Here is a 27,282-nt window from a genome sequence, read left to right on the forward strand (position 1 = left end):
AGAATTGCTTGAACCCAGGAGGTGGAGGTTGCAGTGAGCTGAGGTCGCGCTACTGCACTCCAGCCTGGTGCCTGGTGACAGAGTGAGACTCTGTCTCAAAAAAAGAAAAATATGGCCAGGTGCTGTGGCTCACGTCTGTAATCCCAGCACTTTGGCAGGCCGAGGCAGGTGGATCACCTGAGGTCAGGAGTTTGAGATCAGCTTGGCCAACATGGTGAAACCTGGTCTCTACTAAAAATTTAGAAAATTAGCTGGGCATGGTGGCATGTGCCCATAGTCCCAGCTCCTCCAGAGGCTAAGGCAAGAGAATTGCTTGAACCCAGGAGGCAGAGGTTGCAGTGAGCCAAGACCACACCACTGCCCTCTAACCTGGGCGACAGAGACTCTGTCTCAAAACAAACAAATGAACCAAAACCTCACAAAAATAAGCTGGGCTTGGTGGCGCATCCCTATAATGCCTGCTACTTGGGTGACTGACACATTAATTATTTGAACCTAGGGAGTGGAGGTACCCAGGGGGCAAAGGTTGCGGTGAGCTGAGATGGATTGCACGACTGTTCTCCAGACTAGGATGACTAAGACCCTGTCTCAAAAACAAAACAAAATAAACAAACAAAAACAACAACAAAAACCAAGATGGATATAAAATAAATTTTATTGAGAATCCATTGAAAAGTCTTAGCCCCTGATATACTTTTAATATGTGTTCCCTCTAAAACTCATGTTGAATTGTAAACCCTAATGTTGGAGGTGGGGCTTGGTGGGATGGGAGCTAATTGGATCATGGTGGCAGATTTCTCATTAATGGATTAGCTCTATTATCTTGGTGCCCTCCTCATGATAGTGAGTGAGCTCTCTTGAGATCTGGTCATTTAAAAGTGTGTGGTACCTCCCCCCAACTCTCTCTCTTGCTCCTGCTTTTGCCATGTAAGGTGCCTTCTTCTACTTTGCCTTGTGCCATGAGTAAAAGCTCCATGAGGCCTCCCCAAAAGTCAAGCAGATGCTGGCACCATGCTTGTACAGCCTGAAAAACTGTAAGCCAATGAAACCTATTTTCTTTGTAATTCATCCAATCTCAAGTATTTCTTGATAGCAGTGCAAGAATGGCCTAACGCATCCTCCAACTGGCAACAGTAAAATTCCCAATTCATCTAGCTCCCTGAGAACATATCTGATCTAATATTGAATTTGTCAGCCCTGAATTGAAATTCAGCATTTGCTTGTGGATACCTACTATTTTTGTACATCTCTAGAATTATGGAGAAACAATGTGATTCACTATGCTTTGAATAATTCCTAGGACACAGTAAATAAATGTGGAAAAAATGGAGAAAGGGGACAGACATAGAGAGCGGAAGTTTTTTTTTTTTAAGTCGGGGTATAAATCCTATCGAGTTCCTGTCCTGAACTCAGAAAATTACCCCTCTGTGCCATGCCATCATGCAGGATGCTTGCTATTCCAAACTAGGTTCCAATAATTTGAGATTTCCTATGGGGGCATGAGATATTTTGGATATTTTCCTGATCAAAAATGTTCTCGATCGTCTCATAGAATTTAGGGATTACAATTAAAATATGTGGAAAAGGGGGAGCTACAACCTTCTTCACTACCCAGATATGTCCTGCCCTCTTCCCCATAGTCTTTGTGGCTTAAAACACAGGAACAGCAGAGGTCAAATGAAGTTTTGGAAAAAGACTGCACTTTTTAACCCAAAGAAGGGCAGGGGGAGCAGAGCCATAGGTCATGGTATTAGCCACTGAATTTTTGATCCTTCCATTAAGAGAGCCAACAAATACAGAAAGAGACCTATTTCTAGCCTATCTATATGAAGAGAAGATGAGTAAATTTAACTCCCTCATTTCTGTCCTGTAGCCTCCAAGCCACTGGCTCCTTGGCAGAATGATTTGCCTTCCCCTCCATTTACAGATTTACATATATGGGTGTAGCTTTATGGGCGTAGCTTTACTTTGGAGCAGAAAGGCTGTCACTCAAGTTCTATGGATAAACCCTTTACCTGTGTTGACAGAACTCCACAGGGCAGGCCAGGAAAATGAATATGCTTGTTGCTAGGATACCAGGCTGTTTCTATGACAGCAGGCCACTGCTGTTTGCTACTCTCTTGAATCACTAGCACACACACCTGTTCCTTAAGAAATATGCTTGTTTCCCTTCATTATAAGGCAAATATTAGTAGAAAATAACACAACCACATGGCTGCAATTTCTCTAGCTTTCCAGAAGAAATATAATACATCAATTATAATTTGATGTGTAGAAAGGGAATTCACATATTCATGTGAAACCCAAGTCTTCTTATGCAATAAAATGTTTTATATGATTGACTGATCATTGTTACATTTATAGCCCACCATGTGCCACAGAGGAGTTGAGTCAACAAAGCATATTGTCTCTGAGGCCAACCTAACATTCGTTCTACATGGTGCTCATAGAGCGACCATTGTTTTTTGAGTTTTTCAAAGATTACGCTTCATGGCTTCCTATGGAGCTCACCTTTTTTTTTTTTTAAGACAAGATCTCAGTCTGCTGCCCAGGCTGGAATGCAGTGGCACAGTCACTGCTCACTGCAGCCTCGACCTCCCAGGCTCAAGCAATCCTCTCACTTCAGCCTCCCTTGTAGCTGGGAGTAGAGGTGCACACCACCACGCCTGGTGAATTTTTGTATTTTTTGTAGAGATGGAGATTGTGCTGTGTTGCCCAAGCTGGTCTCGAGCTCTTGGACACAAGCAATCTTCCTGCCTTGGCCTCCTAAAGTGTTGGAATTATAGGCATGAGCCACTGCAGGTGGCTGGAAATCACCAGTTTTTTTCTCCTGCTGGCATCCATTTGTCACTGAAATTGCTACCACTAGTGACTATGACTGCTAGCCAGCACCAGGACTAAGGTGCCTAGGTGCAAAATTTAAGTAGGTCCTCACTTTCAGAGTCATGCATGTGCACTCCTGCCAACATCTACCCAAAGGTAATGAATACCTGAGTAAAGGGTGCCAAGGTCTGGATCGTAGTGGTGGTTGTACAATTGTATAAATTTACTAAAAACAATTCAAATGTACACGTCCAGTGGTTGTATTTTATCACATATAAATTATATCTCAGTAGAGCTGTCAACAATGACCAAACAAATACTCTGCAGACACCCCCATATCACCAAAATAATTTTCAAATCTCTTTTATAGTTTGTGCTGTGATTTGGATACGTGACTGTGTCTCTTTCTTTTAACTGTTAAGTTTGTCCAAGGTAAGACCTGCATTTTAAACAATTTTGTAACTTCCCCAGTGATCAGCTAGATTCACTGCACGTAAAAAATGTTCAATAAATATTTGCTGAGTGTTTTATGACATATGTTTATTATCTTGCTTCCTGAGCTTCTAGCTTCATGAACTTCTTGTTTGAGAGCCAAACATCGTTGTTCCCTATATTCTATCACAAATGCTAGAAATATAAAGCATCTTATTATTTACCGATGAACAAATAAAAAAACTAGAAAAAAGAAATGAAAAAAATATTATTTGCCCATGAATACATTTTTTTACGCAGCTCTATGTAAAGGCTTGTTAGAGGTCATTAGGCAGCAGGGTCTGAAGAGGAGGATAAATTGAAGAAGAGACAAAGACTCATTTGTATTTCCTATTGCATCAAAAATAATGAGTGCAGTGCAAAAAGGGGAGTGGGAGATGAGGCTGGTGGCATATACAACTTATGTTTACTCACTATTCCTTACCCTTTCTGTAGGATATTTTCACTTTAAAAGGAGAAAAATGTAAGGGAATCAATTTAAATATGTGATTTATGATACAGAAAAGGAAAAATAATAAAATTCTCCTCAGAAACCAGAAAGTCTACCAAAGGATGCACCTTGTTCCAATGTGATATCAAAATAAACATAGAAAAACTAATTTAAAAAACTACTTGAAATATATCTCTGGTCCCAAATGCTTGAGGAAAAATAAAAACAAGAAAATGATTGTTTTATGTTAACCAAATGGAAAGAGGGCATAATTCTGGGCAAAAGCCCTTTGAAACAGACAGAATTAGTTCTGTCACCAAAACAGGCAGAAAGATCGGTGGTTGCCTGTGGCTGGGGGTGGAGTGGGATGTGACTGCTAATGGATACAGTTTCTTTTTGGGGTGATGAAATGTTCTAAAAGTTCTTGTGGTGACAGTGGCACAACTCAGTGACTATAGTTTTAAAACTATATGATAGGTCAGGCATGATGCCTGTAATCCCAACATTTTTGGAGGCCAAGACAGAGGCCAGGAATTTGAGACCAGCCTGGCCAACATGGAGAAACCCGTCTCTACTAAAAACACAAAAATTATCCAGGTGTGGTGGCACATGTCTAGTATCCAAGCTACTCAGGAGGCTGAGCCAGGAAAATCACTTGAACCCAGGAGACAGCAGTTGCAATGAGCCAAGATCACGCCACTGCATTCCAACCTGGGCAACAGTGCGAGACTCTGTCTGGAAAAAAAATATGATAAAAGAATTATATCTCAATAAAGTGTATATACAGACACACACATGCACATGAATTTATGACTATATATTCATGTATGTGGGTACATTGTCTCTACTGAAAATCCTTCAGTGGTTTGGATAAAGTCCAGCCCCTTAGAACTGCCCACACAACCCTTCATTACCTGGCGTCTACTCATCCCAGCTGCACCTCTTGCCATTTTCCAACAGCAACCCCAGGATCCAGACATAGTAAATAATTTGCAGTTTTCCTCATCTTTGTATCTTTGCAACAGTTGTTTTTCTGCCTAGAATACCCTTATTCCTCTTTTTCCTCTTCCTTAGTTTTTCAAAACTCAGGTTCAATTTCCTCTATGGGAACTCATTCCTGTACCATTCATGCAACATGGTTAGGTTAAGTATCCTTTGGTAATTTCTTCTGTACTTGTCTGTCTCCTCTATTAAATTATAAACTCTTTAAGTCTTATATCTTATTCTTAATAGCTAGTATAGGGTCTGGCACATGCCAGCACTAAATTTATCCCCCAAAATTTAATGTATTAATATCTTGATTATAGTGCTCATTTTATTGTACTATAAATTATTTTTATCTTTATCTCTTCAATAAATCATGAGCTCCTTACTCATATTCATCTTTGTATTTCTCAGGTAACACAATTTCAAGTATATAATAGATACTCTATTAGAATGATGGATGTATATTATATTATTGGATGAGACTCCACAGAAAACAGTTAAACTACGGGTATCATATGTTGACATGGCTTTCTTTTTTTTTTTTTTTTTTTAAGAGATGAGGTCTCACATGTTGCCTAGGCTGGTCTCCAACTCCTGGGCTTAAGCCATCCTCCCACTTTGGCCTCCCAAAGTGCTGGGATCACAGATGTGAGCCACCATGCTCAGCCACTGACATGGATTTCTGAAAGCCCCAAAATGTGTTTTTAAAATGTGTACTGCAGCTGGGCATGGTGGCTCAGACCTATAATCCCAGCATTTTGGGAGGCTGAGGTGAGCAAACTGCCTGAGCTCAGGAGTTTGAGACCAGCCTGGCCAACATGGTGAAACCCCGTCTCTACAAAAAATACAACAAAATTAGCCAGGCATGGTGGCATACACCTGTAGTACCAACTACTTGTGGGGCTGTGGTGGAAGGATCACTTGAGTCCGGGAGGTTGAGGCTGCAGTGAGCTGAGATCACACCACTGCGCTCCAGCCTAGGTGACAGCGTGAGACCCTGTCTCCAAAACAACAAAAGAAAACAAAACATCCTCCCCTGCCACACACACAAAATGTGTACCACAAGTGTCATTTAGATATATAGATATAGATCAATAATTTGGTTTATCCAATTCATAAGGAAACATTTTATTCTAGAGAGAAATATGATTTGTTAAATAATATGTTCAAGTTGATTAAAACTCACACATAATTTAACAATTGAACATATTTCTCCAACACATACCAAATCAAAACAATCTGTCTTTGTATATAGAATATGATTGAATCTCTAGCAGCAAATAGAATTCGCTGGCCCATTATACTAACACAAAGGCTGTTAGAATGTGAATGCCTGATGCATATTAAGCACTGATGACATTCAGGGGTCAGGTGAAATAGTGTTGTATAAGCTCAATCAGTCTTTATTACAGCAATAACAAATAATTTCACAGAAATAATCTCCAGGCTCATAATATCACAGAAGGTGTGTATAATTCAAATCTGAATAGCCATATTTAAATGATCAAGTATGTTTTTAATATAAGATATAATAAAATGTTAATTTTTTTTTCCAGATGGAGTCTCATTCTGTCACCCAGACTGGAGTGCAATGGCGCAAACTCAGCTCTCTGCCTCCCGGGTTCAAGCTATTCTCCTGCTTCAGCTTTCCATGTATCTGGGATTACATGTGCCTGCCACCACATTCGACTAATTTTTGTATTGTTTTAGTAGAGATGGGTTTTCATCATGTTGGTCAGGCTGGTCTCAAGTTCCTGACCTCAAGTGATTTACCTGCCTTGGCCTCCCAGAGTGCTGGGATTACAGGCATGAGCCACAGTGCCTGACCATAAAATGTTAACTTTGAAAACACTGCAAGACCGTGGATTCAGGAAGCCTCGTTGGAAATAATCATCCTATATACCCATTTACAGATGAGGAAACTAGGGCAAAGCAATGCTAAGTTACTCACTCAAGGTTTGATCAGTAAAAAGTGTCAAATCCAAGCTATTACCAATGTGTTCTGACTTTAAATCTAGGGTTATTCCCTGTGGTACCATGCTTTCAAAACATGATCGTTTCAAAACGTGAGTTGTACTCGGGTGATTATAAAGCAGTTAGCTGGGTGTGGTGGGGACTGGCTGTAGTCTCAGTTACTCTGGAGCCTGAGGTGGGAGGATCACTGGAGCCCAGGAGTTCAAGGCTGCAGTGAGCTATCATAGTGCCACTGCACTGCAGCCTGTCTCAAAAAATAAAAATAAACAAAGAAGGAGATGTGGACTCCATCCCACTCCTCACCCCATCTGTTGATCTAGAGTCTAATGACCATCTAACTTAATAAAATCAGTGCCAGAGTAAATGAGCAGTCCACAGAGTTGGGTTTCACAGACATTTCTTTCTGATCCCATGGACTAAATTGGCCTCTTTTCCTCCTGGATTGGCAATGGCACTCCTCTCAGGCATTCAGAGGCAAGCAATGAGGCCTTAAAGGAGCAAGTTGGTCTTGAAAAAAGCTGTTCTTCCTGACCTGTCAACTGGCAAAATTCATACTAGTTTTCATAGACTGTATGCTAATTTAGTGAGTACTGACTGTGACAAATCATTGCACTATGTTAGACATTTTATCTTGTTTTGTTTTATCCCTACAATAACTCACTGAAACATGTAGCATTCTTATCATGTCATTTTACAGATGAAGAAACACCTTAAGGGAGGTTAAGTAATTTGCTCAAGATCATGAGGTAACAAGAATTGGATGCAGAATTTGATCCCATGGAGGAAGACTCCAGAGCCCAGGCTATTATTCTTTTGCCTTTGAACATAAAAATAGTTGAGGCCATTCTGTGCTGAACTCCCACCTTGGCGCCTTTCATCATCAAGCCCCAGCAGTTAAGATCTCTTCAGAGGCTCCACGTGATTTCAGCCTAATAGGGTAACAAAACAAATATCGGAAGTGAAACATCCATTTTGAATCTAAAAAACAGTCTCTGAGATTTAAAGTGTTCATGAATTAGAAGACTGAATTTTTTTTTGCCATTTCTTCCCAAATTGGTCTATAGATTCAGCACAATCCCAATCAAAATTCTATCAGACTTCTTTGTATATATAGAAAAGCTGATTCTAAAATTGACTGTGATTTTTAGTCATCAAAATGATTTTTTAAACATTGGAGGATTCACATAACCTGATTTCTACACTTAATCTAAAGCTACAGTAACAAAGAGGATGTAGAATTGGTGAAAAAATAGGCATGTAAATAAATGAAACAAAATGGCAAATCCAGAAAGACTCACAAGTAGATGGTCAACTGACTTTTTGTTTGTTTGTTTGTTTTTGAGACGGAGGTTCACTCTTATTGCCCAAGTTGGAATGCAATAGCACAATCTTGGCTCACTGCAACCTCCACCTCCTGAGTTCAAGTGATTCTCCTGCCTCAGCCTCCCAAGTAGCTGGGATTACAGGCATGCACCACCATGCCTGGCTAACTTTTATATTTTTAGTAGCGACGGGGTTTCTCCATGTTGGTCAGGCTGGTCTCAAACTCCTGACCTCAAGTGATCCACCCACCTCAGCCTCCCAAAGTTCTGGGATTATAGGCATGAGCCACCTCACCCAGCTGATGGTCAAATGACTTTGACAAAAGACCAAAAGCATTCAGTGGACAAAGAATACTCTTTTCAACAAATGAAGCTGAAACAGTTGGACATTCATAAGCATAAAAAATAAACCTTAATCCACATCCTGCAAGCTATACAAACATCAAATTAAAATTTATCACAGGGCTGGGCATGGTGGCTCATGCCTATAATCCCAGGACTTTGGGAGGCAAAGAATAGTGGATCACTTGAGGTCAGCAGTTTAAGACCAGCCTGGCCAACACGTAAAACCCCATCTCTACCAGAAATACAAAAATTAGCCAGGTGTAGGGGCACACACCTATAATACCAGCTACTCAAGAGGCTAAGGCAGGAGAATTGCTCGAATCCGGGAGGCAGAGGTTGTAGTGAGCCGAGATTGCACTGCTACACTCCAGCCTAGGTGACAGAGCAAGACTTCATCTTAAAAAAATAAAAAATAAAAATAAAATAAAATGGATCATAGACCATTTAAATAAAATCATAGACCATACAGTAAAATATAAAACTATAAGGTTTTTGGAAGAAGAAAACATAGAAGAAAATTATTATGACCTTGGGTTACACAAAGATTTTTTAGATAGGACACACACAAAAATATGAGCCACAACAGAAATAAAATCTATAAATTGGATTTATTAAAAAATTTTTTTAACTTTCACTCTTTGAAAAACACTATTAGGAAATTAAAAGACGATGACCTACTGGGTACAATAACTACAAATCACATATCCAGAATTAATAAAGAACTCTCATATATGAATAATAAGAAAACAAACAATCTGGCCAGGTACGGTGCTTTATGCCTGTAAAATCAGCACTCAGAGAGGCCAAGGCAGCTGAATTGCTTGAGCCCAGGAGTTAAACAGCCTGGGCAACATGGTGAAACCCTGTCTTTACAAAAAATACAATAATTAGCCAGGCATGGTGGTTCGGACCTGTAGTTCCAGCTACTCAGGAGGTTGAGGTGGAAGAATCAATTGAGCCCAGGAGTTGGAGGCTGCAATGAGCCATGATCATGCCACTGCACTCTAGCCTGGGCAACAGCACAAGACTGCCTCAAAAAAAAAAAGGAAGAGATAACAACCAATCCAATTAAAATGGGAAAAATAATTGAATAGACACTTGACCAAAAAAGATATATGAATAAGAAATAAGCACATAAAAAGTTGTGCAACATCATTAGGCATTAAGGAAAATCAAATTAAAGCCATACAACAGCACTACATACCTGTTATAATGGCAAAAAAAAGACAATACTAAATGCTGACCAGGTTGCAGAGCAACTAGAACTCTGATGCATTGCTGGTAGGAATGCAAAATGTACATCCACGAATCCCAATTCTTAGGTATGTACTCAAGGGAAATCAAGATATGTGTTCATACAAATATCTGAATATAAATTTTTATAGCAGTACGGCTGGGTGTGGTGATTCACACCTGTAATCCCAGAACTTTGGGAGGCAAAGGCAGGTGGATCATCTGAGGTCAGGAGTTCGAGACCAGTCTGGCCAATATACTGAAACCCCATCTCTACTAAAAATATAAAAATTAACTGGGTGTGATGGCATGCGCCTGTAGTTCCACCTGCTCAGGAGGTTGAGGCAAGAGAATCGCTTGAACACAGGAGGTGGAGATTTCAGTGACCTCGCCATTGCACTCCAGCCTGGGTGACAGAGCAAGACTACATCTCAAAAAAAATGGTTGACTATAAAAAGCCTTATGCTAAGTGAATAAAACCAGATGCAGAAGGCCATATGCGTGTGTGTGTGTGTGTGTGTGTGTGTGTGTGTGTTATGTATATATAGAGGCCATATATGTGTGTATGTATATCTATAGCTTTCTGCATCTGGTTTTATTCATTTATTCTCAAAATATACATAGGCTCTATCATCCAGGCTAGAGTGCAGTGGTGCGATCTTGGCTCACTGCAAAATCTGCTTCCCAGGTTCAAGCAATTCTCCTGCCTCAGCCTCCAGAGTAGCTAGGATTGCAGATGCCTACCACCACACCTGGCTAATTTTTGTATTTTTAGTAGAGACAGGGTTTCACAACATTGGCCAGGCTGGTCTTAAACCCCTGACCTTGGCCTCCCAAAATGCTGGGATTAAGGTGTGAGCCACCACACCCCACCCATCCAGAAGGCTATATATGGTATGATTGTATTTATATGACATTCTTGAAAAGATAAAATGACAGAGACCAAAAGCACATATGTGGTTACTAAGGACTAGGGAGGAAGGGATGGGTTAGCTACAAAAGAGCACAAGGGAACTTTTGGGGATGATGGAAATATTCTGGATAAATTTGTCAAGATTCCTGCATTGTGACCTAAAAAGTATGAGTTTACTGTGTCTAGATTACAACTCAGCAAACCTGACTATGAAAAAAAAATGAATAAATGCAGTCTCTAAACCAAGCATTTTTCAAATTAGTGAGATGTAATCCATTAGTGAGTAACTTGTGAACTTAGTTTAGTGGGTTGTGACTGGCATTTTTAAAAACTGAAATTGGCTGGCATGGTGGGGCTCATGCCTGTAATCCCAGCACTTTGAAAGGCCAAGACAGGAGGATTGTTTCAGCCCAGGAGTACAAAATTAGCCTAAGCAATATAGTGAGACCCCCATCTCTACAAAAAGTAGAAAAATTAGACAGGTGTGCTGGTGCACATCTGTGGTCCCAGCTACTTGGGAGGCTGAGGTGGGAGGATTGCTTGAGCCTGGGAGGTGGAGATTGCAGTGAGCTGAGATAGTGCCACTGCACCCCAGCCTGGACAACAGAGATTCTGCATAAAGTGAAAATTGAATGAAATAAGAAATATCAGTCATTGCACACACTAAGAAGAATATTGTTAATGAAACATTTGTTTCAGTTTCATATATATATTAAAATGTGTCACAAAAAAGAAACCATCATCCCATTTGTTTTTAACATAGGAAATTTAATACAGGAAACTGGTTACATAAATGACGAAAAGGCTGAGAAGCCAAATAGGGGAAGGTGAGGCAACCAGAGATTAGCAACAGCAAAAACCACTAATCCTTTTAGACCGAAGGGACAAAGAAAGGAGGCAGTGTGGCTAGATCTCAGAACTGGACTCATCTAGTGATGCTGAAATGACAGGAGGCCCTTTCTGACTGGAACTGAAGCCAGGAAGTAGACTTAGCCACTGTCAGAAATGCACCTCACGCAGGGAAAGACAAGGAGACTCATCCTAGCTTTTCCATTCTTCCCACTCTCCAGTGCGGTGGCAGGGCCTTGTATCAGTAGGACTCAGCCAGGAATCACTTAACAACCTGAGAGTCTCAGAAACACAGCCTGTGGGGGTCAGCATCCCCGTGACATTGCAGCAGAACAGGAATGGATTTGAGAGCAAACAGGCCAGGGGCTGCCACAGCTGTGAAGTAACATATATTTCTGACTGAGGTTCAGATTCTAAAAGATTTAAACGCCATTACCTAAGACAATAAAGCTACCCTCTCAATTTTATGTGGTTCTCTCTATATATTGAAAGAATACAATCACGCTTTTGATCATTAGGGGATAGCAAATTTTGCCCTCTTTGATGTTCTGATAGAGGCAATTTGAACTAAAGAAGTCAGTTGAGGAGACCAATCCACTTCTCCCATTAGTAGTTTTTGTTTGTTTGTTTGTGTTTTATTTTTGAGATGTAGTCTTGCTCTGTTACCAGGCTGGAGTACAGTGTCACCATCTCTGCTCACTGCAACCTCTGCCTCCCAGGTTCAAGTGATTCTCCTGCCTCAGCCTCCCCAGTAGCTGAGACTACAGGCACCCACCACCACACCCAGCTAATTTTTGTATTTTTAGTAGAGACAGGGTTTCACCATGTTGGCCAGGATGGTTTCCATCTCCTGATCTCGTGATCCACCCACTTCAGCCTCCCAAAGTGCTGGGATTATAGGCGTGAGCCACCGAGCCCAGCCTGTTTTGTTTTATTTTAGAGACGAGGTCTCACTCTGTTACCTAGGCTGGAATGCAGTGGCATGATCTATAACCTCTCCCTGGGCTCAAGTGATCCTCGCACTTCAGCCTCTCAAGTAGCTGGGACTTAGAGGCATGCACCACCATGCTCAGCTAATTTTTAAATATTTTTTGTAAAGATGGGGTCTTGCTATGTTGCTCTTCCAAAGTGCTGGAATTATAAGTGTGAGCCACCATCCCTAGACCCTTTTTAGTTTTGGGATAGTCTTACAGAGGTCTCTTAGTAAAGAAGTTAAAGCTTGTAGCAGATGCAGGTGAAACATAGGCTAGAGACAACAGAACAGGAAAGAAGTATACAAGCAGCGAATATGTAAGCAAAGGAACCAAATGCTTCTCTCCTTTATTGTGTACAAGGGAAATCATAGTATGTGGTTAAAAATTGGCAAGCTGAGTACCAAATTGCCTCTGTTGGCAGCTGTATGTATGAGAATTCTACAAAACTGCCTGGATCCACAAGGACACCAGTGACCAAAATTCATGAACACCACCCTATTTCTGACTGATGGCTATCTGTTCCTCTGGTTTCAAAACTCTGAACTTCAATTACTTCAGATCCCATCCCAAGAAATGGCTCCCAAGGCTCTGTCAGCCCTTCAGCCCTTCACCACCACCTTGATTTGAGACCAAACCTAATGCTTGATCCCTTGTGCTTGGAAACATCCTAGCACCCACTTTTGAACTTCTACCCTGTACTGACAGTGAACAATGTACTTCAATCTGTTCATTTTCTCTCTGGTCTCCTTCAGTCCTCTTTTTTTTTAATTAAAATAAGGAGTCTCACTCTGTTGCCCAGGCTGGAATCCAATGGCATGATTTCAGCTCACTGCCACCTCCGCCTCCCAGGTTCAAGCAATTCTCCTGCCTCAGCCTCCCAAGTAGCTGAGACTACAGGTGCACAGCTCCATGCCTGGCTAATTTTGGTATTTTTAAAAGAAATGGGGTTTCACCCTGTTAGCCAGGATGATCTCGATCTCCTGATCTCGTGATCTTCTCGCTTTGGCCTCCCAAAGTGCTGGGATCACAGGCATGAGCCACTCTGCCCGGCCTCCTTCAGTCATCTTTGATATAATTCTGGCAATATCATTTTAAACACAACTATGTAATTATCAAGAATTATTTTTAAAGGCAATGAATATTTGTTGGGTGAATGAGTGGGTGGAAGAATGGATGGATGGATGAAGGCAATGGGAGTCTCAGTTCTACCTTTCAGTCAGGCCAAGGGGAAGTCCTGAAGTCGTTATCGTGGCTCTTCGTTTAAAGACCACCAGAATGACATTGCACTGCCATCTAGTGGTAGCACATATAGGAAAAGAAATTGCGGAAAAACAAGCCTGAATGCAAAATGAAAGCGAACGTCATAGCTGCTTCTCAGATTCTGGCTACTTATAATTGCCTCTCCTCACTTGGCTATTTTTGATAGTAATAGCATTTCACCTTGCTTGTTTAACACATGTACAAACAGGCCGGGCACGGTGGCTCACGCCTGAAATCCCAGCACTTTGGGAGGCTGAGGAGAGTGGATACAAGGTCAAGAGATTGAGACCATCCTGGCCAACATGGTGAAACCCCATCTCTACTAAAAATACAAAAAATTAACGGGGCATGGTGGTGCGCGCCTGCAGTTCCAGCTACTCAGGAGGATGAGGTAGGAGAATAGCTTGAGGCAGAGGTTGAAGTACCGAGATCGCGCCACTGCACTCCAGCCTGGCAACAAGACGAGACTCCATCTCAAAAAAAAAAAAAACAAAAACAAAAAACAAACAAACACTTGTACAAAGAACACCAGCGGGATTATATATATAGAGTTCACTAGCTCAGACACCATATGGTGGGTTAGTCACTCACTGGTTCAATGATGCCAAAGGTCTGTGTGTCTTTTGAGGCAGTCAGTGGGCCCATGGTTTTCCAAAGTGTGATAACCAGCTGTTTTCAAAAGGAAGCATGATAACAATGTTATTCCTTCCATACTTCAGTTTTAATTTGATTACTCCTTTTAGAGAACATGCTTTGTTTATCGACAAATGGTAGTCTTTTCCTTTATATAATATTTTCCTGGATAAATGCTAAATGATAAATTAGTAAAACTCTTTATCTCAGAACAAAATTATGCAAAAACAAAATTAAAAAGTTGCAAATTTTAGGCAACCAGGAGTATAAGATGAGGACTGCATGTAATAATAAAACTGTTTTATTAATAATAAACTGTAATTAAGTTATCTGTGCTAAAGGGAGTTGAGATTGAGTCAGGCTGGCCCGAGAGATTTTGAAACATCTGCTTGAAGGATTTTATGTTTGCTTTTCTTTTTTCCCATTTTCTTCTTATCTTTATCTTAAAACCTTGGGATTTCTGTTAGAACAAACACACCACAATTTTTTTTTCTTGTAATACCACTTGGAAAGATAGCAGTGATATGTCAGATTCAGACAGGTTTTTATGCCCCAAGACATTTTACCACCGATACTCAGAATAGTTCATGAAAGGACTCCATGTAAACCCAAATCTAGAGATCTGGCTTGGAAAAGCAGTCACTATTTTCCCCAGAGATGCTAATTGCCTCTGGACCTTTGGAACAAAGCACCGCCCGCCCAGTGGTACCTAGGTAGATAAGCAGGCACAGAGGCCAGCAAACCATAAGCTGGTGACTGTGGGCAGACCCTTTTCAGCATCCTTAATCTTAAGAACAAAAAGCTCATCTGGAAAGCCAGGAACATCGATTTGGCACTATCTGGTCACTAAAAGAACTACATCCCTGGGGCAAGCAGGGGCTCTGATAAACCCTACAAGTACTGTTCTCTAACTCCCAAATGCCTGTGCTAACCACTTCCTTCCAAAGCGATAAAGAGGGTTCAGTTCAGAGGACATTAAGGTTCCTTCGGCTCACAAAGCAGACAAGAAATCAGACCCCCCCCTTTTTTTTTGGAGACAGAGTTTCACTCTTGTCGCCCAGGCTGGAGTGCAATGGCACAATCTCCGCTTACCGCAACCCCCACCTCCTGGATTCAAGTGATTCTCCTGCCTCAGCCTCCCAAATAGCTGGGATTACAGGCATGCACCACCATGCCCAGCTAATTTTTTTGGATTTTTAGTAGAGATTGAGTTTCTCCATGTTGGTCAGGCTGATTTTGAACTCCCCATCTCAGGTGATCCATCTGCCTAGGCCCCAAAGTGCTGGGATCTCAGGTGTGAGCCACAAGGCCCAGCTAGGAAATCACTCTTCTTGTTAAGCAGGCCCAGGGCCCACAGATAGCCATGGAAATCTGTATGTATTTCTGAGTTAAATGCCTCCATCCATGTCAGGGAAGATTTGAATCAACCTCATTTATCTTTCTTCTTTAGAACTGTCTGCCTCATACTTTGTGGATGACTACTTTGGAAAGTTGAAGCTTGGGTAAGACACTAAGCTCTCTAAGCCTCAGTTTTCTCACAGATAAAATGGGGATAATGGTATTTACCTCAGAGGGTCATTGTGAGGCAATACATGGCAAGCACTAAGCCTAGAATATAGAAAGCATTAAGTGAGCAGAAACTGTAGTTGTTGAGTACTTCTATACAGACGGAAGTGGAAGATTAGCAGGCTCCTGAGAGGAGAAAGAAGAAACAAATACACAGTGCATGTCAACAGGATAACACATAGAGGATTTCTAGAAGCCACCTCCAAGACAAATTCAGGTTCCAGGAGGAGGAGGCAGCACAACACTGAGTTCCAAGAAGGATGAACAGATACATCAAAGACAGTACATGATTTGGAGGCATGAAACTAAGCAGTTGATTTTTTTAAAAAATCAACACTGTTGCATAAATTATTAAAAAAAGAGAAACTAAGCAGTGCCTTCACAATAGTACATATCCAGAGGACACAAATGTAGTGTCATTTGTGGACACAGTCCTGCTAACTTGATACAAGATCAGCCCTCCATCTGCAGGTGTCATAGCTTCCTCAACAATTGTTCCCAAGTCAAATAAAATACCAACCAAAAAATTATAGATCTTTTATCTTTTGGGGGATTTTTCGTTGTAAATTTAGGTTTACATCATTTCTTTAAAGCAAAGTCACTAGTAGCTGAGGGTGGTGGCACATGTGGGTGGTACCAGCTACTCGGGAAGTGGAGGCAGAAGGATCGCTTGAGCAGTGCAGAAGTTGGAAGCTGCAGTGAGCTATGATCACACCACTCTATTCCAGCCTGGGTGACAGACCGAGACCCCATGTCATATATATATATGCAAAAAGCAAAACCACTGCAATATACTAAAGAGGACATGACTGCTTCATTACAGATTATATCACACATATTCTTATTTACTTATTTATTTAACTTAATTTTTTTTGAAACAGAGCCTTGCCCTGTTTCCCAGGCTGGAGTGTAGTAGCACAATCTCAGCACACTGCAACCTCTGCCTACTAGGTTCAAGTGATTCTCCTGCCTCAGCCTCCCTAGTAGCTGGGACTACAGGTACACACCACCACGCCTGGCTAATTTTTGTATTTTTAGTAGCGATGAGGTTTCATCATGTTGGCCACACTGGTTTTGAACTCCTGAGGTCAAGTGATTGCCTGCCTCAGCCTCCCAAAGTGTTGGGATTATTGCCACTGCATCCAGCCAATATCACACATGTTATGAGATGAAAACCAGGATGGCTTTCTTGTCTGGTTTCCTGACTGCTCCTGAACTTTGAGTTCTTCTAGCTCCTTCTCACATGGGACTCCTGAAGTAATCATGTGGTTCAATCTATGCATTCTTCAATTTTTCCAAGGTTTTTTCCAGTCTGTGCACTGATTTGGCTTCCTCAATCTTGTGCTCAGGTACAGTGAACTCCTCAAAATCCAGGTCCTTACAGGTTTCCACAGAGCAGATCCTGACATCACTAGTTCTATCCAAACAAGGAAAAAACATCAGTTCTGACAACTTCTTTAGTTCCTTGAGGCTCACTTGGAATCCAGTTAACTAGGATTGGAAGCCAATGGCTTCACTAGGTATAAAAAGGCCCCTAGTAGCATTAGTTCAGTAGAAACTGGACTTCTACAGGCCAGGATCACCTCATAAATGTGTGAGGGGACTGCCACCTTGTCCTCACCAATCACCTGGTACCTCTTTTCTTTCCATTGTTTATAGTCTGAGGAAAGGTCAAAGGCCCAGATACCACCCAAAATCTTCAAACCTCTCTGTTAGTTCTCGATGGAACATTTCTATTCTGTTCCAACATCCAGAATTATTATGAAATCCCAAGGCACAACAGTAGAAAGGTAAAAAGGTTTCAGCCTTTACTTGAACATTTGTTATTTCCAGCTAAGCTGTGTGTCCTCATGACTACCAGCTTCCAATATAGTCCTCACTGAAGGCCCTGAAGTTTGGAGGGATATTGGGATCAGGCTTAAATATGCAATGTTTTCTGTCTGCATCACCTTCTCTCTGTTCCAGTTAAAGGGAATCCAAATTGTTCCGAGAGCCTTTTCTGCAGATTCATCCAGCTCCCTCACTGCCACCACTGCTTCAGCACCCTGACTCCAGAAGAACTGCAGGGCTGTGAGCCCACCTCCCATGGTGCCCACTAAAGCTCTGGTCATGCGGCCACTCAAAAAACACCAGGCACCTTTGGGGTGGGAAGTAATACTCCTGGCAGTTATCTGACCCAAAGTACCTCATATTTGCTTTATTTATTTATTTATTGAGACAGAGTCTTGCTCTTGTCACCCAGGCTGGAGTGCAGTGGCACTATCTCAGCTCACTGCAACCTCTGCCTCCTTGGTTCAAGCGATTCTCCTGTCTCAGCCTCCCAAATAGTTGGGATTATAGGTGCCGACCACCATGCCCAGCCAATTTTTGTATTTTTAGTGGAGATGGGGTTTCGCCATGTTGGTCAGGCTGGTTTCAAACTCCTGACCTCAGGTGATCTGCCCACTCCGCCTCCCAAAGTGCTGGGATTACGGTGTGAGCCACTATGCCTGGCCACATGTTTGCTTTAAATGGAATGTCTGTTAAACATGTGACTAGGTGTATTTTCACCTTTGAATGGGGTCCAAGAGTCCCGTGGAAAAGGAACTGAACTCTCTTCATGATTGGACATATTTGATGGACAGGTGCGGGGATGGGTGGAGGGAGGGACATGACCGGAGCCGGATAATGAAGGTGAAAGTCCTTAGGGGAATCCACCTAAGTGCAGAAGTGTGGAGAGTGGGCCAGACTACATCAATGTGAGTGTTGGGAATGGTGATTCCAAATAAAGAGTGAAGCTATTCCGGAATCACCTAGAGTAACTGGTAGAGATGAAAAAACTGAAAAAATAGACCAAGAAACCCATGTGGGGTTCTCTTCTCTAAAAATCTGGCCGTGAGAAGTGGGTTCTCAGCAATAACACCTGTAAAAATACAAAAATTAGACCGGGCACGGTGGCTCACACCTGTAATCCCAGCACTTTGCGAGGCCGAGGCGGGTAGATCACGAGGTCAAGAGATCGAGACCATCCTGGTCAACATGGTAAAACCCCGTCTCTACTAAAAGTACAAAAAATTAGTTGGGAATGGTGGCGCGTGCCTGTAATCCCAGCTACTCAGGAGGCTGAGGCAGGAGAATTGCCTGAACCCAGGAGGCGGAGGTTGCGGTGAGCCCTGATCACGCCATTGCACTCCAGCCTGGGTAACAAAAGCGAAACTCCATCTCAAAAAAAAAAATAAATAAATTAGTCGGGTGTGGTGGTGCATGCCTATATTTCCAGCTACTTGGGAGGTTGAGGCAGGAGAATCACTTGAACCCCAAGGTGGAGGTTGCAGTAAGCCGAGGAGATCACACCACTGGATTCCAGCCTGGGGAATGAGAACGAAATTCCATCTTGAAAAAAAAAAAACGCCTTTCCATCTCTTCAAGCCTGTTCTCGGAGCTGGCCACATGCCCTAGCCTAGCACCTCCTGGAAGTCCAGGATCAGCTGCCCAGGAAGCAGTTGCCCAACAAAGCATGAGCTGCATTTGCCTCTGCCCACCTCTGGATTTCAGGTGCCTGCTTGCCCTTCCAGAAGGAAATGCTGTCTCCCTGTAACAGGTAACCACTGTTCTCAGTGTCTTGGAGTCCTTCCAGTATGTAAGTGGCATACAATCGATATTTACCTGTTTTCTTTCTTTTTCTACATAAATAATAGTGACAACACATACTGTTTTGCACCTTTTTTCATCTAACTGCAAATCTTGGCAATCTTTCTACCATTTCATAAAGTGCCTTGCTTTTTATAGTTGAACAGTACTCTTTGTATAGTTGTGCTATGATGGTTTATTCAAGCAGTTCCCTCTTGATGGACTCCTACAAATTAAAGGTTGTTAGAAATCTGTGACTGTCACAAACAATGCTATAGTGAACTATCTTGTACATATGCATTTCTTTTCTTTCTTTTTTTTTGAGATGGATTCTCACTCTGTCACCCAGGCTGGAGTTCAGTGGCACGATCTCAGCTCACTGCAGCCTCTGCCTCCCAGGTTCAAGCAATTTTCCTGCCTCAGTCTCCCAAGTGGCTGGGATTATGGGCACATGCCACCACGCCTGGTTAATTTTTGTATTTTTAGTAGAGATGGGGTTTCACCATGTTGGCCAGAAAGCCGGACTGTTTGAGGAGGTTGAGGCTGCAGTGAGCTGTTATCATGCCACAGCACCTCCGGTCTGGGCAACAGAGTGAGACCCTGTCTCAAAAAAAAAAAAAAAAGGTAGGTGAGTGTAAATGTGATTAGGCCAGCTATGTCTACTAGCTGGCATTTTTTCTGGGGGCGGGGGGTGGTGGGAAGAGTATCCCTTTGTCACCCAAGCTGGAGTGCAGTGAGCTTGGCTCACTGCAACCTCTGCCTCCCAGGTTCAAGCGATTCACCTGCCTCAGCCTTCCAAGTAGCTGGGATTACAGACACACACCACCATGCCAAGCTAATTTTGTATTTTTAGTAGAGACGGGGTTTCACCATGTTGACCAGGCTGGTCTCAGACCCCTGACCTCAGGTGATCTGCCCAGCGCAGACTCCCAAAATGTTGGGATTACAGGCATGAGCCACTGCTCCTAGCCCGATGTGTCAATTTCTGAAAAAAAAAAAAAAAAAAGTATATTTGAATTTTGGTTGGAATTGTGTTGAATTTACAGATTGCTTTTGGAAGACTATTAATCTCAACAATACTTTGGAAGACTGTTAATCTCAACAATACTGTGTCTTCTAATCCATGATTGTGATAGAGCTCTCCATTCATTGATGTTTTATTTAATATCTATTTCAATGTTTTATTTTTTTTTAGTGTAGCGATCTTGCGTAGTTTTATAAGTTTACATGTAAGTGATTTACATTTTTGATATGATTGTAAATGGCATTTAAAATGTTAATTTTTCTTTTCCCTTTTTTTTTTTGAGATGGAATCTTGCTCTGTTACCCAGGCTGGAGTGCAATGTTGTGGTCTCAGCTTGATGAAACCTCTGCCTCCCAGGTTCAAGTGATTCTCCTGCTTCAGCCTCCCAAGTAGCTGGGATTACGGGTGCCCACCACCATGCTCAGATAATTTTTGTATTTTTAGCAGAGACGAAGTTTCACCAGGTTAGCCAGGCTGGTCTCAAACTTTTGACCTCATAATCCACCCACCTCGCCCTCCCAAAGTGCCAAGATTACAGGCATGAGCCACCACGCCCAGCCAAAATATTAATATTTCAATTATTTGCAGGTTAGCAGAAATATAATTGAATTTTGTATCTTGACCTTGTACTTTATAACCTTGTACTATTTCACTGATTTCAGCTAGCACTCATTGGGCATTCGTTTTGATGTTTCTGTAGAAAGAATCATGTCATCTGTGAATTAAGACAATTTTATTGTGTTCAAGGAACATACTCTGTAAAATGTCAATGTTTTGGAAATTTTGTGAGATGTGTTTTATGGCTTAACATGTGATTCGTGTTAATGAATGTTCTAGATAAACTTTAAAGATGTCTTTCCATTTTTTTCTGGCATCCACTGTTTCTCAGGAAAAAATTATCCATTACTCATCTCACCGTTCCTCCGTGTGTCCTTCTCCAGCTGCTTTCAATATAATCTCTTTACTTCAGTTTTTGGTAGTTGTGCTATGATGTGTCTAGTTGTGATTTTCTTGTACTTACCTTGCTGGAATTTATTGAGCTTCTTGGATATGTAAGTAGATTATTTCCACCAAATTTGGGGAAATTTCAGCTGCTTTTTTCTTCAGCTGTTTTTTTGTTCCATTCTCTTTCCCTTCTCATTCTGGGACTGAAATTATACTTATGTTAGACAATGATATGGTTAGGCTTTGTGTCCCCACCCAAACCTCATCTTGAATTACAATCCCCATAATCTCCACATTTTCAAGGGAGAGACCAGGTAGAGGTAATTGAATCAGGGGGGTGATTTCCTCCATGCTGTTCTTCTGATAATGAGTTCTCACAAGTCTGATGGTTTTATACGTGTTTTGTAGGTCACCCTGCATCATTCTCTCTCCTGCTGCCTTGTGAAGAAGGTGCCTGCCTCCCCTTTGCCTTCCACCATGACTGTTTCCAGAGGCCTCCCCAGACAGGTAGAACTGTGAGTCAGTTAAACCTCCTCTTTCCTTTATAAATTACCCAGTCTTGGAAAGTTAGACTAATGCAAATCATTTAAAATATTCCACACATCACTGAGGCTCTGCTCATTGTTGTTAATCTTAGCTCCCTTTCATTTTCAGAATGTATAACTTCTAATGTTCCTTTTCCAAGTTCATGGACTATAGTGGTCATGAGAATAACCAGGCCTGTAGCTACAGGAAGCATAACTGACTGAGGGTCTGAGCTGCTACACTCTGAAATTCATCACTATGTTTGTGCTGAGGGCACACTTCCAACAGTTTGCTCCCACTCAGAGTATGGCAAAGGTTTTAAGGACCCCTCTAATGGCTGACTTTGGCTCAAGGACTCCCCAGTGGCCTTGCTGAATTTTCCTTGGATGTCAAGACAGTCTAGTAAGCTTCCACCTAACCTTCCTTTCCTCTCCCCTTCACTTCAGGACAGATTTAGAAGTTCTTACAGCCTTCCACATTTCCCTTCCCCCACATTTTCTATAACAATAATTTCCCTGAATAAAAGCCTTTCATGTTTAATCCATTCTTAGTCTTTGCTCTGAAGAGAAACCTGAATAAAATAAGTTAAATTATGGGTGGATTGACAAAACACTCAGTGAGATGAGGCTCTGGGGTTCACTCACCCACTACTTGGCAGGCACATAGGATGCTATTCTGTTGGCAGGTGGAGAAAGGAGAGCCCCTGGAAAAAGATAGCATCTCCATTGTGGAACATTTCACTGGTGGTAAACTGAGAAACTCTATCAGTGGAAAGCAATGTTGTAAAAAGTAAGTTAACAGAGACTTTTGAGGCCAGGCACAGTGATTCACGGCTGTAATCCCAGCACTTTGGGAGGCTGAGGCGGGTGGATTGCTTGAGGCCAGGAGTCCAAGACCAGGCTGGCCAACATGGTGAATCCCTGCCTTTACTAAAAAATCTAAAAATTATGTAAAAAATTTTTCTTCAGCTGAAGAAAAAAGCAGCTGAAATTTCCCCAAATTTGGTGGAAATAATCTACTTACATATCCAAGAATTATGTAAAAAAAAATGCTGGTGGCATGTACCTGTAATCCCAGCTACTCAGGAGGCTGAGGCAGAAGAATCACTTGAACCCGAAAGGTGGAACTGGCAGTAAGCTGAGATAGGGCCACTGCACTTCAGTTTGGGCGACAGAGTAAGACTCCATCTCAATAACAAACAAACAGAAAAACAGAGACTTTTAAAAAATACGGGGGAGCAATACCTACAAAGTCAGTGGAGTTGGCTGGTTATTGCTAAACTGCATTAATGTTCTGCAGAAGGATAATGAGGGATTGAAGGCTATGAACAAAAATTTAGAGACAAGCCATAGACCCTCAGTGAAAGCTTACAAAGAAACCCTTTTTTCTCCAGGGGAATGGTAAGTCCAGCTAAGTGGCAGGCTGAAGATCTAAATTGTTAGAGTTGTAGAGCTTCAAAGACATTTGTATGCTCAACCGAGGCAGGATTGTTATGCAAATGACAGAGGACTGGTGGACAAATCTGTGATCCAGTCATATGGGATGAAGAGGAGGGCTAGGATGAGTACCAACTGTGGCCCCAAGAGCAACTATGCTAACAGGGACTATTGTTTATCACCCTAACTTCTCTCTTCTGAGTTTCCTCCTGGAAGAAAGGACTGCAGGAGCCATAAAGGAGTTGCTCCCCACACCCATCTGGAAACCTGACTTTGTGGAGCGAAAGTGGTCAATGGCAGCAGCCACCAGAATGTACCTCTCAGATCTCCAGCTTCAGGGACTATAATTGCTCACAGGCCACAGCTACTGGGCTCTGAAATCTATTTGCATCTAGAGAATACTTGACATGAACGACGGGGGCAGGGAGCTAAGGGAAGCCTGCTCCTGGGAGACACTGGGCTCCTCTGCTGTCTGGCTTTGACTCAAGCACTCTCTATTGTCTTTCCAAATCTCTCTTCTTCATTTGGGATCAGAGTTGCATTACAATTTGATGGCTGTTCCAGTCTTCTCCAGCTCTCGCTCCATTTTCTCTCACAAGTGTTTCCACTAATAAAATCTTTGCAGTTTTGATATGAAAAATGTTCAATATCACTCAGGGAAAGGCAAGTTAAAACCACAATGAGATACCACCTTACTTCTGAAAGAATGGCCGTAATTTAAAAAATTTTTTAAATAGATGTTGGCATGGATGTGGTGAAAGGGAACACTTTTACACTGCTGATGGGAACGTAAACTAGTACAACCACCGTGGAAAACAGTATGGGGATTCCTTAAAGAACTAAAAGTAAAGCTACCATTTGATCCAGGCCAGGCATACCTGTAATCCCAGCACTTTGGGAGGCCATGGCAGGTGCATCACTTGAGGTCAGGAGTTCGAGACCAGCCTGACCAACATGGCAAAACCCCATCTCTACTAAAAATACAAAATTAGCCAGGTATGCTGGTGGGCACCTGTAGTCCCAGCTACTTGGGAGGCTGAAGCAGGAGAATTGCTGGAAGCAGAGGTTGCAGAGGAAGCAGAGGTTGCTGTGAGCCAAGACTGTGCTACTGCAGTCAAATCTGGGTGAAAGAGCAAGACTCTGTTTAAAAAAAAAAAAAAAAGTGATCCAGCAATCCCACTACTGGGTACATACTCAGAGGAAAAGAAGTCATTATATGAAAAGGACACTTGCAGATGCATGTTTATAGCAGCACAATTTGCAATTGCAAAAATATGGAACCAGCCTAAATGTCCATCAACCAACAAGTGGATAAAATGTGAAATACTACTCAGCCATAAAAAGGAACAAAGTAATGGCATTTGCAGCAACCTGGATGGAGTTGGAGATCATTATGCTAAGTGAAGTAACTCAAGAGTGGAAAGTCAAATATCGTATGTTCTCACTTATATGTGGGAGCTAAACTATGAGGACACAAAGGCATAAGAATTATAAAATGGACTTTGGGGGCTTGGAGGGAAGGAAGGAGGGGGTGAGGGATAAAAGACTATTGGGTACAGTGTATGTGCTTGATTGACAGGTGCACCAAAATCCCAGAATTACTGCTATAGAACATAAGTAACAAGAAAATCACCTGTTTCCTAAAAACTGTTGAAATTAAAAAAAAAAATCCCTGCACATTTGATTCCTTCTTGGTGTCTACTTCTCAGAAAACTCAGATTAACATACTGATCCTTTCTTCTGCTATCCCCAATCACTATTAAGCCCAGCCAGTGAATGTTTTTATTTCATAAATTGCACTTTTTAGTTATTGAATATGTGTTTGTCTTTTTTTATAGTTTCCATTTATCTGTTGACATTTCCTATCTATTATTCAATAATGATTGTGGTACTTTTTATCATTACTCTAGTGGAGGAAAAACAGCCTAATTTATTATGTAAACAAGCAAACTTTTTATCTAAAATACAACTGGAAAGGGGCAAAGATGTCAAATGTCCTTGACTTTAAGAACTTTCCGATTTAGGCCCGGTGTAGTGGCTCATGCCTGTAATCCTAGCACTTTGGGAGGCCGAGGCGGGCAGACTGCCTGACTCAGGAGTTGCCTGTAGTCCCAGCTACTCAGGAGGCTGAGGCAGGAGAATTGCTTGAACCCAGGAGGTGGAGGTTGCAGTGAGCTGAGATCATGACACTGTACTCCAGCCTGGGCAACAGAGCAAGACTCCATCTCAAAAAAAAAAAAAAATTCCAGATTTAAATTCTTTCTTTAATTCTAAGGAAATACTATTAAGTATAATAGTCACGTCTCATCTTAACTGACTAGGAATTTATATTACAATGTTTTAGAAAGGATGCTATCTTTTCTGGGATAAAAAAATTGTCAAGTTATTATATTAAAATTATATACGATATCAGTTTACATTAGGAGAAGCCAGATAAAGGATATGAGCAACTCTCTGAACTATTTTGCCACTTTAGTTCCTATTCTTTGCTAAAAGGGTTCTGATTAATATAGTTAATAAATATAAAATGTATTCATTGAATATTTGTATAGATAGACCTCAACAGGGAACTTCGGAAACACTGATCCTCATCAGTGAATTATAATTTGAGATTAAAGAAATTACCTCCTTTCTTTCTAATATATTCTGAACAAATCCAACTTCAAATTATTCTTTTTTTTTTTTTTTCTGAGACAGAATCTCACTCTGTCACCAGGCTGGAGTGCAGTGGGGTGATCTTGGTTCACTGCCACCTCTGCCTCCTGGGTTCAAGCGATTCTCCTGCCTCAGTTTCCTGAGTAGCTGGGACTACAGGCACGTGTCCCTATGCCCAGCTAACTTTTTTTTTTTTTTTTTTTGAGACAGAGTTTCACTCTTGTTACCCAGCCTGGAGTGCAATGGCGCTATCTCGGCTCACCGCAACCTCCACCTCCTGGGTTCAGGCAATTCTCCTGCCTCAGCCTCCTGAGTAGCTGAGATTACAGGCACGTGCCACCGTGCCCAGCTAATTTTTTGTATTTTTAGTAGAGACTGGGTTTCACCATGTTGACCAGGATGGTCTCGATCTCGTGACCTCATGATCCACCCGCCTTGGCCTCCCAAAGTGCTGGGATTACAGGCGTGAGCCACCGCGCCTGGCTGATTTTTGTATTTTTAGTAGAGGCAGGGTTTTACCATGTTGGCTAGGATGGTCTCGATCTCTTGACCTCATGATCCGCCTGCCTATGCCTCCCAAAGTGCTGGGATTACAAGCATGACAAATTATTCTTTTAAACTAGGCATTAGTAATGTCTTTTCTATCCATGCTCTTATTTTATACTATATATATTTCCTGGGTAATCTTATTCACATTGTTTCAGCAACCACCTCTGCACTGATGAAAGTAAATTTGTATCTTCCACTTCACCCTCTCCTCAAAGCTTCAATAAATAGATATTCAATTGCCTGTTAGCATCAACACATCACTATTTCCCATGCAGCTCAAGGCTAACTTGTCAACATGAAATTAATCATCTTTCCCACTAACTTTACTCTTTTAAATAGAATGTTAATATATTAATTAATAAAAATATAAACTGCCTGAATTCTAAAAGGAGGTGACATCCAGCCATCAAATCTAATTATTTATTTTTTCTTCCAATTATCTGAGTCATCCTTTTTTCCTCCTTACTACTACCATCATCTACTATAATAATATCCTGCTTTTAGTCTGAATTCCCATCTCAGTGCATTCCCCCACAAGCTGCCAGGGTGTATCTGAAGTGCAAGACTGTCTCTCTGCTTTCTACTTTTATCTTTATTATTATTTTTTTTAGAGACAGGGCCTTGCTCTGTCACCAAAGCTGAATTGCAGTGACATGACCATAGCACACTGCAGCCTCAAGCTTCTGGGCTCAAGCCATCCTCCTGCCTCAGCTTCCCAAGTAGTTAGTACTACAGGGG

The 27,282-nt window shown here is 41.7% G+C and overlaps 1 protein-coding gene and 1 pseudogene across 1 annotated transcript in view; one reads left to right on the forward strand and one right to left on the reverse strand.

Moving 5' to 3' along the window:
- Nucleotides 1-6,688, forward strand: part of LOC128929458 (uncharacterized) — a 52,668-nt gene extending 45,980 nt beyond the window's left edge. The window contains exon 2 of the mRNA XM_054244034.2: nucleotides 6,289-6,688. Coding sequence (XP_054100009.1) covers nucleotides 6,289-6,425 — 137 coding nt within the window. The 3' untranslated portion in view covers nucleotides 6,426-6,688. The remainder of the gene's footprint in view (nucleotides 1-6,288) is intronic.
- A 10,240-nt stretch (nucleotides 6,689-16,928) lies between these two features.
- LOC100397190 (nuclease EXOG, mitochondrial pseudogene) lies at nucleotides 16,929-17,653 on the reverse strand (annotated as a pseudogene).
- Nucleotides 17,654-27,282: the final 9,629 nt, after the last annotated feature.

Source organism: Callithrix jacchus, chromosome 13 (genome assembly GCF_049354715.1).
Source record: "Callithrix jacchus isolate 240 chromosome 13, calJac240_pri, whole genome shotgun sequence".
NCBI classification, from domain to species: Eukaryota; Metazoa; Chordata; class Mammalia; order Primates; family Cebidae; genus Callithrix; species Callithrix jacchus.